General features: G+C 40.6%; 1 protein-coding gene across 1 annotated transcript; it reads right to left on the reverse strand.

The window, feature by feature from the left end:
• Positions 1 to 650: 650 nt before the first annotated feature.
• On the reverse strand, positions 651 to 6,681 carry LOC134340787 (maternal B9.10 protein-like). Its single transcript, XM_063038302.1, has 4 exons — positions 6,485 to 6,681; positions 5,180 to 5,317; positions 2,553 to 2,898; positions 651 to 1,052 (listed from the first exon to the last, which is right to left on the reverse strand). Exons 1-4 carry the CDS (start codon positions 6,655 to 6,657, stop codon positions 816 to 818), a joined length of 894 nt encoding a protein of 297 aa, XP_062894372.1. The 5' UTR covers positions 6,658 to 6,681; the 3' UTR covers positions 651 to 815.
• Positions 6,682 to 13,414: the final 6,733 nt, after the last annotated feature.

Raw genomic sequence — 13,414 nt, forward strand, 5'->3', positions numbered from 1 at the left:
CAGAGTAGCACATCTGGTAATTGAACTGTAGGTCCTACTCCAGTGCTGTTAACTGAAGGACAGAGCCAGTGACAAGGGAATAATGAGTGGAACATGCTCATTAGTGCAACTCAAGAATCAAGATGCCATGGTGTTCCAATGCAATGGTGATCTATAGCTCAGAGGTACAATAGGATCCTTGGCATTGATGCCATTTCCTGTATCTAGTAGTACACCACAAAGTCAGTCTTCAACTGATGAAACTGCATATCCTCTCCTTCCATCATGCCACTCCTCATTGGGAGTACACAATTTGTCTACCATTTAGGCTTAATATAAGCAGCTACAGATTTTCCATGAAAGATCGAATACACTACGTGATGGCACTACAAGAATGAAGCTTCAGATGAGGGACCAGTGCAAGTTATCAGCACCAGGAAAACTGAACAATTGCTATTTGTGGCTTTAGTTACAAGATCCTCCATTCAGTATCAGTCAAGAACACAAGTTAGAAAGCATTGTTCCAAGTTTAAAAGAGTGGATTTTTATTCAATAAACATTTTCAAACATTTCCATTTGAGCCTTAAAACTGTTTAATTGGCAAGTTAAACACCCACCTATTATATAAACATCTGTAGTAAGAATTTTTATCATACGTATAATAAAATTTGTCCAAGGTTAAGAAATCATGTAAATATGTAGTTGAGATTAATGAAACATTTTAAATCCATCTCCCTTCGTACGTCAGAGCACTAAACTACTCAGATCATCTGTATGCCAGAAAGCTAACTTTACGATAAGACAGACAGACAGAGAGAGGAGAGAATAAGGAGAGATCAGCGCTTGGTATTCACCCAATGATAACGATCAACGTAGGGAAATGTGAACGTATTCGAAACTCTATACATTTTGTAGATTTTCTGGGGAGCATAGTAGCCATTATAGATTTTCTGGGGAGCATAGTAGCCATTACAGATTTTCTGGGGAGCATAGTAGCCACTATAGTCTTCTACAAATGATTTCCTGGGAGCAAATCTGGGCCAGCCAGCTGCAGGATATGCATAGTAGTTGTACTGCAAAGAAGAAGAAAACTAATTAAAATTACAGCAAGCTCTAGTCTAGTCCATAGTAATTATAAAATGGCATCTAAAGTTTTGAACCCCAGTGAATGAGTTGCTCTATAACAGAAACCTTGGGATTCCACTGCCAAAGGAAGCATTTTCCCAAAAAGTCCTTCTCCATTAGGATTTACAGCACAGCTTACACCCAATTGTTGGTTTCATTTCAATTCCTCAAACTTAGATTTCCCCCTCCTCATTTACTTTATAGAGACTGCTTGTTATTTGGGATTCCATAAAAACGACTTCAGGGAGCTCCACTTTTTAATCTCCATTTCACTCAGCACTCAAGCATACATCAGGAGTTTGACTGAATTTCTCCATTGCTCGGTCACAGTGCTCAGTGTACCATTCCTCCCATCCTATTCTGCATTTTGAGTACTTAAAGATCCCTTCCAGTTTCAGATTTAGTAACTGTCACCATCATATTTCACCATTTATCGCAGACATGTGGAATACCTAGTCTCATCCTCAATAGCTTGCAATGCTGTCTACCCCTTACATTCCTAGACACTGGTCAAAAATGGTTTTAATCATGGTCATGTAGTGATCAGTGCAGCATTATTATAGTCCAGGGTGTTCCAGGGTACAGAGTTCAAATTCCAGCTTCTTGTATGGAGATTCTGTACATCCTCCCCGTGGAACGCATGGGTTTTCCCCTGGTGCTCTGGTTTGCTCTCACAGTCGGACACACTGGTTGATTAATTGGTCATTGTAACTTAACCCGTGATTAGGTTAGGGTTAAACAGGGTTGTGGGACAGCATGGCTTGGAGAGACAGAAGGACCTATTTCACACTAATCCCCAAATAAAGCTACTGTATTCACTTTGCACCTTCAACTCCACAATAAATTAACAATGATTCTTAGCCTTGAGAAGCCAAACATTTCAGTTACAGGAAAACTTCATTTTTACACTGTCCCCACATAGCCAGTCGCTTCTGGTAGCTTCAATCAGTAATCTCTGGGTTCACATTGAGTAAACAGCCTTCTTCCAGAAACTAAGCAAAAGTATGTCAAGTAACACATTCAGTTCAATACTAGCAGAATTACCATCCAATGGGGAGGCAATCATGGGTGCTCACTTAGCATCACTAGCATTGCTGTAAATGGCAATGTGGTATATTGTGTTGTCATTAGTCGAAGAGCAACTGGGAAGTGCAGCTAGCAAGCTCAGTACATTTTGGTCCTGTCTCATGAAGGAGATTTGTAAACAGGGCAAGTTCTTGTTTCAGGTGAACAACTTAAATTACTTGCACACACAAGCTTCCAAATCATTTGCTGAAGATCAGCAAAAAAATGTAGGTCACTAAGGCAACCAAACACCAGAGGTTTAAAAAAAAAGCTCATGCTTATCAGCATCTGTTAAGTGACAAGTAAATGATTTTAACTCATTAAATTCTAAGCCTATAATGACAATATTAGACATGTCCTGATGGTTGACTCATCTACTGTACCTGGTAGATGCTGTTTGGATTAATCACAGTGGGGATGGCCTGGGGTACTTCACCAGCATATCTTACTTCACTGAAGTCTTGCACCTGGTAAATACTGTTTGGGTTGCTCACAACTGGTATGGTCATATCTCCAGCTTCCCCGAAGCCACCTGCTTCCCCATAGGCATTGCTCACAGTATAGAGTACATTCTGCTCCTCATTGTAGCCTTCCTCATCTGAGTATTTCTCTTGTACATCCTCAGAGGCAACACGTTCCGTAGCATTGCTGATGTGCTGGGAGATTTTCGCATTTGGGTTCTTTTCCTCCAGTTTTGTTACAATGAACGGCTGGTTTTTCTCTCCACACCTGGAATACACAAGAGTTAGTGCACGATCAATGTATTACCTACTCAACTGACCAATGTTCCCCCCAAGGCGTGCGCACACATCATTTGTTTCTAGCTCACAAAGGAATTAAAACTGCACACAAAAGTTGTCACCCTCTACCTCATTGTCACATTAGTACATTTCATGATCATACACAATCACACTTCCATTTCTGGTTTCTGATGCAGCCGATGCTGACAAAGCTCATGAGATCAGGAACGTGCAGCTATGAGAAATACTTACGTATGATATAGAAACTGGTGTGACCTGTGTGTATTGCCGTGATGCAAAAGATTGCTGGAGAATTTTTAAGTGGGAAGTAGTGGAGTGCTATTTGGAAACGAGTTTTTAAAGCGCCATTTAGCAAGCAAGTCACACATGGACAGTGTGCAAAAGCTCCAGCGAGAAAATCCTTCATTATCCGCTACAGGTCTGCTATGTTTTGTGAAAATACAGACCAATGATCAAACCCAGAGGAGTTCAAACTTGTTATTGACAGTGTTTTGCTAGCTGTTAAAATTAATACATATATAAAATTCAGTGTGCACATGTTGTCACTGGGCAAAAAAATTGCACAGCACCAGATTTTTTTTTCTGCACACCAGTCATTACAAATTAAAGGGGACATTGCAACTGACCCAGTTTTCCTGCAAGTGAGCCCATAGGCCTTTATATTTTGAACAATTGCATCAAATTGGCTTTTTGATGTGCTTTCAAAAACAGCTTCATTCCACTGGCCTGCCAATAGACGGGATCTCAGATTAAGTGTTAACTACCAGTGCTGCTTAGCTGCTCAGCAAAATTTGCTGGAGAACTCAGCAGGTCAAGCAGCATCAGTAGGTGGGGATGACTTAAGTGGATATTTAAAGCAGAGGGCGATAGTTTCCTGATTGGTCAGGGTGACAAAGGTTACAGAGAAGGCAGGAGAATGGGATTAAGGAGGATAATAAATCAGCCATGATGGAATGGTGGCGCAGACTTGATGGGCCAAATGGCTTAATTCTGCTCCAATATCTGGGGGTGGGGGTGGGGGGGGGGAAGATGTGTGGGGAATAAGGAAAGCATGTGGTGTTTGAGCCAAAATTCTACATCAGGATTGTGTGGTGAGAGAAGATAGTATAATGAGTGGTGGCAAAATAGGGGCCAGTAGAAATTTCCATCAACCAGGTAGTCTACAAATGAAAGGCACAATTATTGGGGGTCCCTCCCCCCATTTCAGCTGATCCTCACACCCACCCCCCACCTCCCTACCCCTTTCTGATCTACTTCCAATCCCCTCATTTATGCCCACTTCCCCATACTTGAGCACACTTATCACCTCCTGGTTCACATTGGATACACAAGTCTCAAATTAAAAAGCAGCAACTATTAAACAGGGGCATCTTTCAAGGACTCATTACAACTTATGTTCTCAGTATTTTTGCAGTTCGTCTTTTGCACTTGGTTATTTATCAGTCTTTATGTAGAGTTTATTGTAAATTCTATTTCATTTCTTTATTTTCCTGTAAATTCCTGCAAGAAATTGCATCTCCAGGTAGCATATGACATACCTACTTGGATAATAAATTTACTTTATTTTGAAACCATGGAGACATGTATTGCTAACTAGTGACAAGTGATTTACCCAGGGCAAATAAACAAACTTTTTATGCTACTCTGATTTCTAAAGATCCCACCTCCCCTTATACTGGTCTCCAGATTTTGGTCTACCCAGTTGCTTCGGTGGGAAGATAATGAGCAGTTAGTATTCTAGACAAGTGTGGGCAATATTGATGGACCCTGCTACCTTCTCCTCAAGTCTCCATATTCTGATCATGTGCCATGTTGTAGGACGTAGGCCATCATGGTTGTTCTTGGCAAAGTTTTCTACAAAAGTGGTTTGCTATTGCCTTCTGGGCAGTGTCTTTACAAGACAGGTGACTCCAGCCATTATCAATACTCTTCGGAGATTATCTGCCTGGCATCAGTGGTCACCTAACCAAGACTTGTGATTTGGACCACCTGCTCACATGGCTTCACATGACCCTGATTGGGGAGGGGCTAAGCAGGTGTTACACCTTGCCTAAGCTTGACCTGCTGGCTAGTGGAGAGGAGGAGCATCTTACACCTCCTTTGGAGGAGATGCATCTCCACCCCAACACCCGTTGTACATCAGCAAACCTATTTTCCTTATTAATACATTTGGCAAGCTGAGTAGGATTAAGGCTGGGAAGTTCCAGGTTCATCAATTGGCCAGGTAATTTAACATTAACCCTTATTACCTGCACCACACTTCATATGGATCCACCCAGATGGTGAGTTCTTGAGGTAGCTCCAGAGACGAATATTCAATATTGCTTTCTATACAGGCCTGAAAAAGGACAGGATCCCGAGGCTGATTCCTGTTCACCCTGATGCACCTTTGAAGGAAAATATTTATAAGACCATAAGACATAGGAGCAGAAGTAGGCCATTCAGCCCATTGAGTCTGCTCCACCATTCAATCGTAGGCTGATCCAATTCTTCCAGTCATTCCCACTCCCCTGCCTTCTCCCCATACCCTTTGATGCCCTGGCTAATCAAGAACTTGTCTATCTCTACCTTAAATGCACCCAATGACTTAACCTCCACAGCCACTCGTGGCAACAAATTCCACAGATTTACCATTCTCTGACTAAAGTAATTTCTCCGCATCTCTGTTCCAAATGGACGTCCTTCAATCCTGAAGTTGTGCCCATTTTACCCTAGACTCCCCTACCATGGGAAATAACTTTGCAATATCTAATCTGTTCAGGCCTTTTGACATTTTGGAATGTTTCTATGAGATATCCCCCCGCCCCCCAACATTCTCGTGAACTCTAAGGAATACAATCTAACAGCTGCCAGACGTTCCTCATACAGTAACCATTTCATCAGGATGAAACAACAAAATAATGTCACTTAATAGAGCCAAGGCAAGTTGAATCTGTGGAAGAAACAGTAAAACCACATCTCATGCCATTAACTTCTATTTCAGAGAAATAGATCATTTCCAGATGAAAACTAATTGAAATCCAATTTTCGCTCAACTGAAGTATATTTGAAAATAAAAATCAAATTGTTGCAGCTCTAAATAGACATTTAGATTTTTGTTTTTACATCCTTTGTGGAACTTAATGCTCATTTCTGGGAGCTAGCAACTCCATCACTGTGTTGTTTTAAATGGAAGATTTAACATTCAGATGTTAGTTTTTGTGGGATTTAAACTGTCCTTTGAATCATGAGATTAGGATTTACCAGTTCAGTTACTAGGCTGGAACATTCCAGTAATTAGAATCCATGGACATTCCAGTTTGAAATACAATTTTTATGTCACTGTAGTTGTTTTTTTTTTAAACAATACAACCTTAGGAGCCACAAAAAAAATACCAGAATCTTTTCCCTGAAGCAGGCTTTGAAGTGAAAAGTCAATACTTAAGTTCAATTTCAATGTAGATCTCAAACCCAATAATAGTTTCAGACAGGTCTAACGTGGTCTTCCTACCAAAAGCCTCAGTTATTACAAATCACATTTGAGTTAATTCACCAAAACAACAGCCCATTCCTACCTGTAGGCTTGTCCTTTGGGTGGATCTGTCCAGTACCAGTGATTCTTGTATTTTTCAAACAATATCTTGGTCAGTTTGTCCCCAAATTTCTCTATTTTCTGCTTGCTGAATTTCTCATTTTTCTTTACTAGTCGGGTGATGAAAACTACTGTGGCAGCAATTTCTTCTTTCATTGTTTCAATGGGTGCCACCTGGAAGGTTAGATTGTGACCTTTAAATGAGGACCTTCAGCACAACATATTCATCCCAACCCAGTCTTCTCCAACCCAAGACTAGCTGAAAGATCACATTAGAAAGATCACTCAAATGTGATGGATGCTGGAAATCTGACAAATTGCTAGAAACAGCAAGTCAGGCAGCATCTGTGGAAAGCAAAACATAACATTATGTCAGAGGCTTAGATCAGGACAAAGGATCATCCACCTGAAAAGTTAATTGCTTTGCTTTCCACACATTAAATATCAAACATCAATTCAAGTCTGAGCTGCCATTTCAGCACATTCAAACATGTGAGGAATTGAAACATTGTTTAATCTGGCACAAACATGGCACAATTTTACCTTCAAACACCTCAAGCAGTTGTAATTAACTTTCAATTTTAAGGTTAACCACAAATTTTTTTTAAACCTCAGAAGTTCAGGACAAATTTCAAAGCCAATTACTACATTTACAATGAGAGGCTCTTAGATAAACAGAGCTCAATCTCAAACCTCCAGCTTCACCGTAATTCAGACAGTTAATATTCAAATGGATGAATAATCCATTGGAGGAATAACAGGTAGAACCATGACATAGGAGAATTCCAAATGATGCAAGGGAATGAAGGCTGAAGAATGAAGAATTAAAGACTGGCCATTATACTTGAGCCCCAAAATATTGCAACATGGCTCCCAAAGCAGTCACATTGAAATTCTTGAATATCCTACCAGGCAGAAGTTCAACATTATTCCTCCAACACAAGCCTAAAGCTCACAGAACTTAAATATGAATCCAAGTCCATTTGTAACTCACATTGTAAACACAAACAACTGATAGCCAGTAACCTGCAGTCCCATAGTGAATGCAGAAACAATCACAGTTCCAGTTATGTGGATCTAAACTCAAGCATCTGATAAAAAAAATTGCATAATCCCATACAAAATTATTTGAACTATAGCTCATTGATCCAATCAACCTCAAGTCAGACAAATTCACCTTTCACACAGCTTTTGGGTGTTCTATTCTGGTCCAAACTACAGGGAGTTTTTTTTTGGTCACGTGGCATAGATCATTAGTCTTTATGAAAATAGACATTCATCTTCCCCCTCCTACTGCTAAACACAGTAGTTCTGAATGAGTCCAGGTTAAAAAGTACTTCAGTCTCTCTGCTGCAGAGTGAGCTCTGATTGCCACCTACTGACCAGCAGGCCACAGTACACACAAAAACCTTACATTTGATCAGTGATTTCAATGCACTCCAGCTGGAACACATTGCTCATCCTTGGAGATTTTTCTTTAAAAATTAGCTTTATTTGTCACATGTAACACAAAACTGCTGTCTAGCATTACTCCAGTACTGCTGTAGTCACAAGTACCACTCTCAGAGTAGTTTCTCTTAAATCCACCTTAGAAGGTGCAAAAAAAAATCAGCAGATTTCAGTGGCACAGTGCCTCTGCAGTAGAGATCACAATCTCAGGTGGTTTGCAGATGCCTCTTGAGGCTACATCACATTCCTCCAGTTTCTTCCCACATCCCAAAGACAAGCAGGTTGGTAGGTTCATCATTCCTAATGTGGGATGAGTGGTAGAATATGAGAATGTGGAATTAAGGTAGGATTAGTATTGGTGATCAATGCAGATTCAGTGAGTAGTGGTGAATATTTCTATGTTTTTTTCCCCAAATTTATGTTAGAAATAGGAACTAAAAAGAAAAAGGGCTGGAAATAATTGGCTAGTGAGGTAGCATCTTTGGAGAGTGAAATAGCCATAAGCCTTTCATCAGAACCAATATCAGTTCCATTCTCATTCCCTATCTCACCATCCTATCCCAGGAATGGGATATTAGATCATCTCACCTACACCTTCTCCAGTTCAAAACCCAACTAAAACCCTCCTGGCATCAGCCTGGCCAAGCCCATTTGAGAAATATGGTCACTACTTGTTTTTCATCCCACCATTAGCCAAACCATCAAGGAGGTAGGAAAAAAGAAAATAACAGGACTAGCAATTAATTTAAATAAAACAAACTAGTTTCTATTCACACATCAATTAAACAGGAATTAACAAGCCTGAGGTCTAAAACTACCAGGCTCCCAACACCTTAAAGGTTACATTCTGTTTTTGTGTGGGATACTTCAGACCAATCCACCTACCAGCAACATAATCAGAACTCCATTACCAAGCCCCTTGGGGGGTGGAGCCTTTATGGGAAAAGGAAGCATCATGGGAAAACTACAATGAACTCTTAAGGTCAAAGAAAACCCCATTCATCAGTTCATGCAACTGTGCTTTTCTTGGTATTGAAAGACACCAATAGTTTTTTTTGTCACTTCTCTCTAATTCCTGTAACATGTTTCAACTTTGTATTGCCTTGGTCTAATGCAATGGATTCTGGTTAATTGGGAGACATCAGGACCAGTACATTTTGGCCCAGTAAAGTGGCTACCCCAATTAGCCAAAGTTTCATGGAAATAGTTAAAAATGTATAAAAAACTACCATTTGAGTAACAAATTTAGTATTTAAACAAATGTAGAACAAATTAAAACACTAGCAATACTATGACAGTACTATAAAATGGAGGAAATCATCCAATGTATGCTGCTGCGTTCTTTTGATTGACTGCAAATGAACAAAATCAGCATAGACACCTAATGCAGATAATGGACTGTTTTCATGCAATGGTTTTGACAACTGCATCCTCCAAATCTTCATTTCCATTGTAACATTCAAGATGATTCTTCAAATTCTTCATAGTTCCAAAATAATTGACTAAGATGGTGTAGTAGATGTTGTCTATTTAGACTTTAGTAAGGTATCTGACAAGAATCCTGCAAGGCAGGCTAGTCCAGGAGATAAAGGTACATGGAATGCAACTGAACTGGGTAATTAGATCCAAGATTAGCTTGATGATAAAGAGGCTGATGAGGTGGTGGAAAGATACTTTACTGATTGGAAGTCTGTTACCAATGGAATTCTGCAGAGCTTGGTTATGGGACCCTTATTTGTGATATGTATTAATGATGGGTATGTGAATATAGAAAGCATAATTAGTGAATTTGTCGATTCAAGATTATTTCATGTCATTTTCTGTACACAAGTGTAAAGGAGAACACAATTATTGTTACTCCAGATCTGATGCAGCACAAAAAAAACACAATAAGATAAAGAACACAATAATAACGAAAAAACAGAGTAAATGTAAATACATAAGATAGCATGTATATAAAGATTGATTGTGTGTCCATAAAGTGACGCTAAGCTGTACATCAGATGGCTAATGGCAAATAATCATGTAGTGGTGGAGTGGAGACACAAAAGCTGATGGTGTTGTGAATAGCAAAGAGGTTTGTCCAAGATGAAGCATTGCCGTATAGAATTTAACCGCAACAAGTGCAAAATAATACATTTTGGGAAGTCAAATTGGGGGAAGGGTGCATTTATAGGAATTAATAGGATGACTGCTGAAGAGGGGGATCTGGGTGTTCAATTCCATAGTTTGCTGAATGTGGTAGCACTGGTAGAAAGGGTAGTGAAGATGGTGCATGGTATGCTTGCTTAATAGGTCAGGGCATAGGATATAAAATTGAGGAACTTTAGAAAACACTGGTTAGACCACACCTGGAGTATTTTTGAAGTTCTAGTCACCACGCTATGGGAATTATGTGGATGCACTGGAGAGAAGCAGAGGAGATTCACCAACATGTTGCCTGAACTGGAGGATTTTAGTCATGGAGACAGCTTGGATAGGCTGGGCTTGCTTTCCATGGAGTGAAGAAGAAGGTGGAGTAATATAAAAATATACATAAAATTTTAAGAGATGTAGATAAGGTCAACATAATCTTTTTCCATGGTAGAAGTATCAATAAAAGGGCACAGGATTAGGGGGAGTGAGGAAAGTCATGAAATATATAAATGTGTTGATCAGGGACTAGTCAATGATTGCAGAGGTAGGGGATTTGACAAGAGTTCAGAGAACTGCAAATGGCATGAGAAGTCATGATAATGAACTCCCTTTGAAAACTGAAAAATACATGGCTGTGGTCATTGGTTGGTGAACCAGAAAGTGAAAGAGAAACACAACACTTTACAGCACCAGTGGTCCAGGTTCAATTCCCGCTGCTGCCTGTAAGGAGTTTGTACATTCTCCCCGTGACTGCATGGGTTTCCTCTGGGTGCTACGGTTTCCTCCCAGAGTCTAAAGACATACTGGTTGGTAGGTGAAATGGTCATTGTAAATTGCCCCATAACTAGGGAGGATTAAATCAGGGGGTTGCTGGGTGGTGTGACTCAAAGGGCCGGAAGGGACTATTCTGCGCTGTTTCGCAATAAATAAATAAATGAACAAATAAATAAATAAACAAATAATAGCATACTGACTGTTCCAGGTTAAAATGACAGTGCTGCAGTAATGCGATACTGCCACAAGAGGGGGAAGCTTTAGATTTTCCTCCCATGTTCCTTTCCCTCACCCGCCTGTGCTCCCATGGTCTCTCTCCCTTTTCCACATCTGGCTCCATCTACCCATCATTCCACCCCTCCTCACCAACAACCCCTCCCCCCCCCAGCCCCGACTGCTATTTATTTCTACCCATCTCATCCCAGCTTCTACCGAACCAGGCGAATATTGAAAGGCCCAGATAGAGTGGGCATGCTGCGGATGTTTCCAATAATGAGAGTCGAGGGCCAGAGGGCTCAGTCTCAGAATACAAGGCCAGCCCTTTGTTACAGAGATAAGAAGGAGTTTCTTTAGCCACTTGGTGGTGATCTGCGGAATTCATTGCCACAGATGGCTATGGAGGCCAAGTCATTGGGTATATTTAAAACGGAGTTTGATAGGTTCTTGATGAGTCAGGGCATCAAAGGCTACGGGGAGAAGGCAGGAGAATGGAGTTAAGAGGGAAAATAAATCAGTTATGATCGAAATGGTGGAGCAGATTCAATGGGTCGAACAGCTTAATTCTGCTCCTATGCCTTATGAACTTATGGTCTTCTGTCCCACCTATCCCAACACCTTTTAAGATCTCAGTCCTGATGAAGGGTGTTGACATGGAACATGAACCATCCCTTTGCCTTCACAGATATTGTCTGACACTCCCACCAACACCCCCCGCCCCCCAACTGCATTCCAACAGTTTACTTTTTGGTCCAGGTTCCAGCCTCTGCAGTCTCTAGTTCCTGCAGTACCTGACACAGCCAGCCAAGGCACAACATTCTCCATCCAGAGTCTCACATATGCCCAGGCAGTGCACAGTTTCCATGTATCACTCCAACCTCAACCCACCCACTGCACTTACTTGATGTGATGCAAGTACATGCATGTAATATGGTTTTGAGCATTTCTTTATATATTCGGTGATAGCAGCCCAGCCTGGGGACATGCAGCGTTTTCCAAAGCTGACCTAACTAGGATCTGACCCGCAGTCAGGACCTGCTGGCATTGAATGAAGCAAAACTACAAACGTATAAAGTTGCTCTTTATAAATAAATAGGTGCATTGCTTTGTCACCTCTTGCACAAATTCCTCCACACCCATGCAATGGGACCTCATTCCATCTCCTGCAAGGCACCACAATTCTTCCGTAATTATTTTCCTTCCCTAACTTTTTGAGTTCAGATTCAGATTCATTTATTTATCATGGGTACATCAAAACATACAGTGAACTGAGTCGTTTGCATTAACAGCCAATACAACCTAAGGATGTGCCGGGGACTGCCCGCAAGTATCACCACACATTCTGGCACCAACATAGCACGTCTGCCATGTTAGTATAACAACACAAGCAATAACAACAGCAACAAAGCAAAGCAAGCCCCTTTCCTCCCTCCCACCGATCCACCCTCACACAGGCAGATCTCTAATCCAAGGACAGGTTATCGCCAGGCCAGCAGTATCTGCAATGAACTAAGGGTTAACTAACAGAAGAGATTAGCCTACCAGCATGTCTTTACATTCATTGATTTTCACTGGGATAACTGTTTTGCTCAGGGTTTTTTAAAACCATGATTCTGAATCATTCCACTAAATCTTGGTGTTCAATAAAAGTGCTGACAGTGACTGCAGAGCCAACTCATACTCCAGTGCAATTGCTTCTTTGTTGAGGAAAAATATCTCTTCTATTTAATCTTTTATTCTAACAAGCAGATCAAGAAATTAGTACTTGGATCTTTGTTTCCTCAGTTTTTTTACCTGCTCTTGCCACAAATGATGGTGTACTTGTCTAGAGCAGCTAACAGCTCTTAAATGGCTATCACTCATGCATGAGTTTCAGGATAATCAACTGTAGAGGCAACATAATAGGTTGAGCCTTTACAAATAATACTAAATTATTAAACTGCCTTCAAGAGCAATCACTCTGGTTATTCTTATTCCCCTGTTTAGCTAAGAGGTATTGCTATTGATAGAATTATTGAAAAACAGAATAAAACAAGACAATTCAAAATAGACAGAGATCGCATGTGCTACCATCAGATCTCTAGGGCTCAGTTGTATATTCAGGATTACTGAACCAAACAACTATCATGTTGAATCAAAAACCCTTCTATTAAAATGTTTCCAAAAATTACATATGGTTCTTGGCTGATGAACACTACGTGATGGCATCAGACATTGTCACACCGTGCATGGGTGAGATCAGCTCCGTACAAACTTGAGAATGGTACTTTTACCATGCCATTTCATATACTCACTGGCCACTTTATTAGGTACCTGCTCTGCCCAATAAAGTGGCCAC

This window comes from Mobula hypostoma, chromosome X2 (assembly GCF_963921235.1).
Source record: "Mobula hypostoma chromosome X2, sMobHyp1.1, whole genome shotgun sequence".
NCBI classification, from domain to species: domain Eukaryota; kingdom Metazoa; phylum Chordata; class Chondrichthyes; order Myliobatiformes; family Myliobatidae; genus Mobula; species Mobula hypostoma.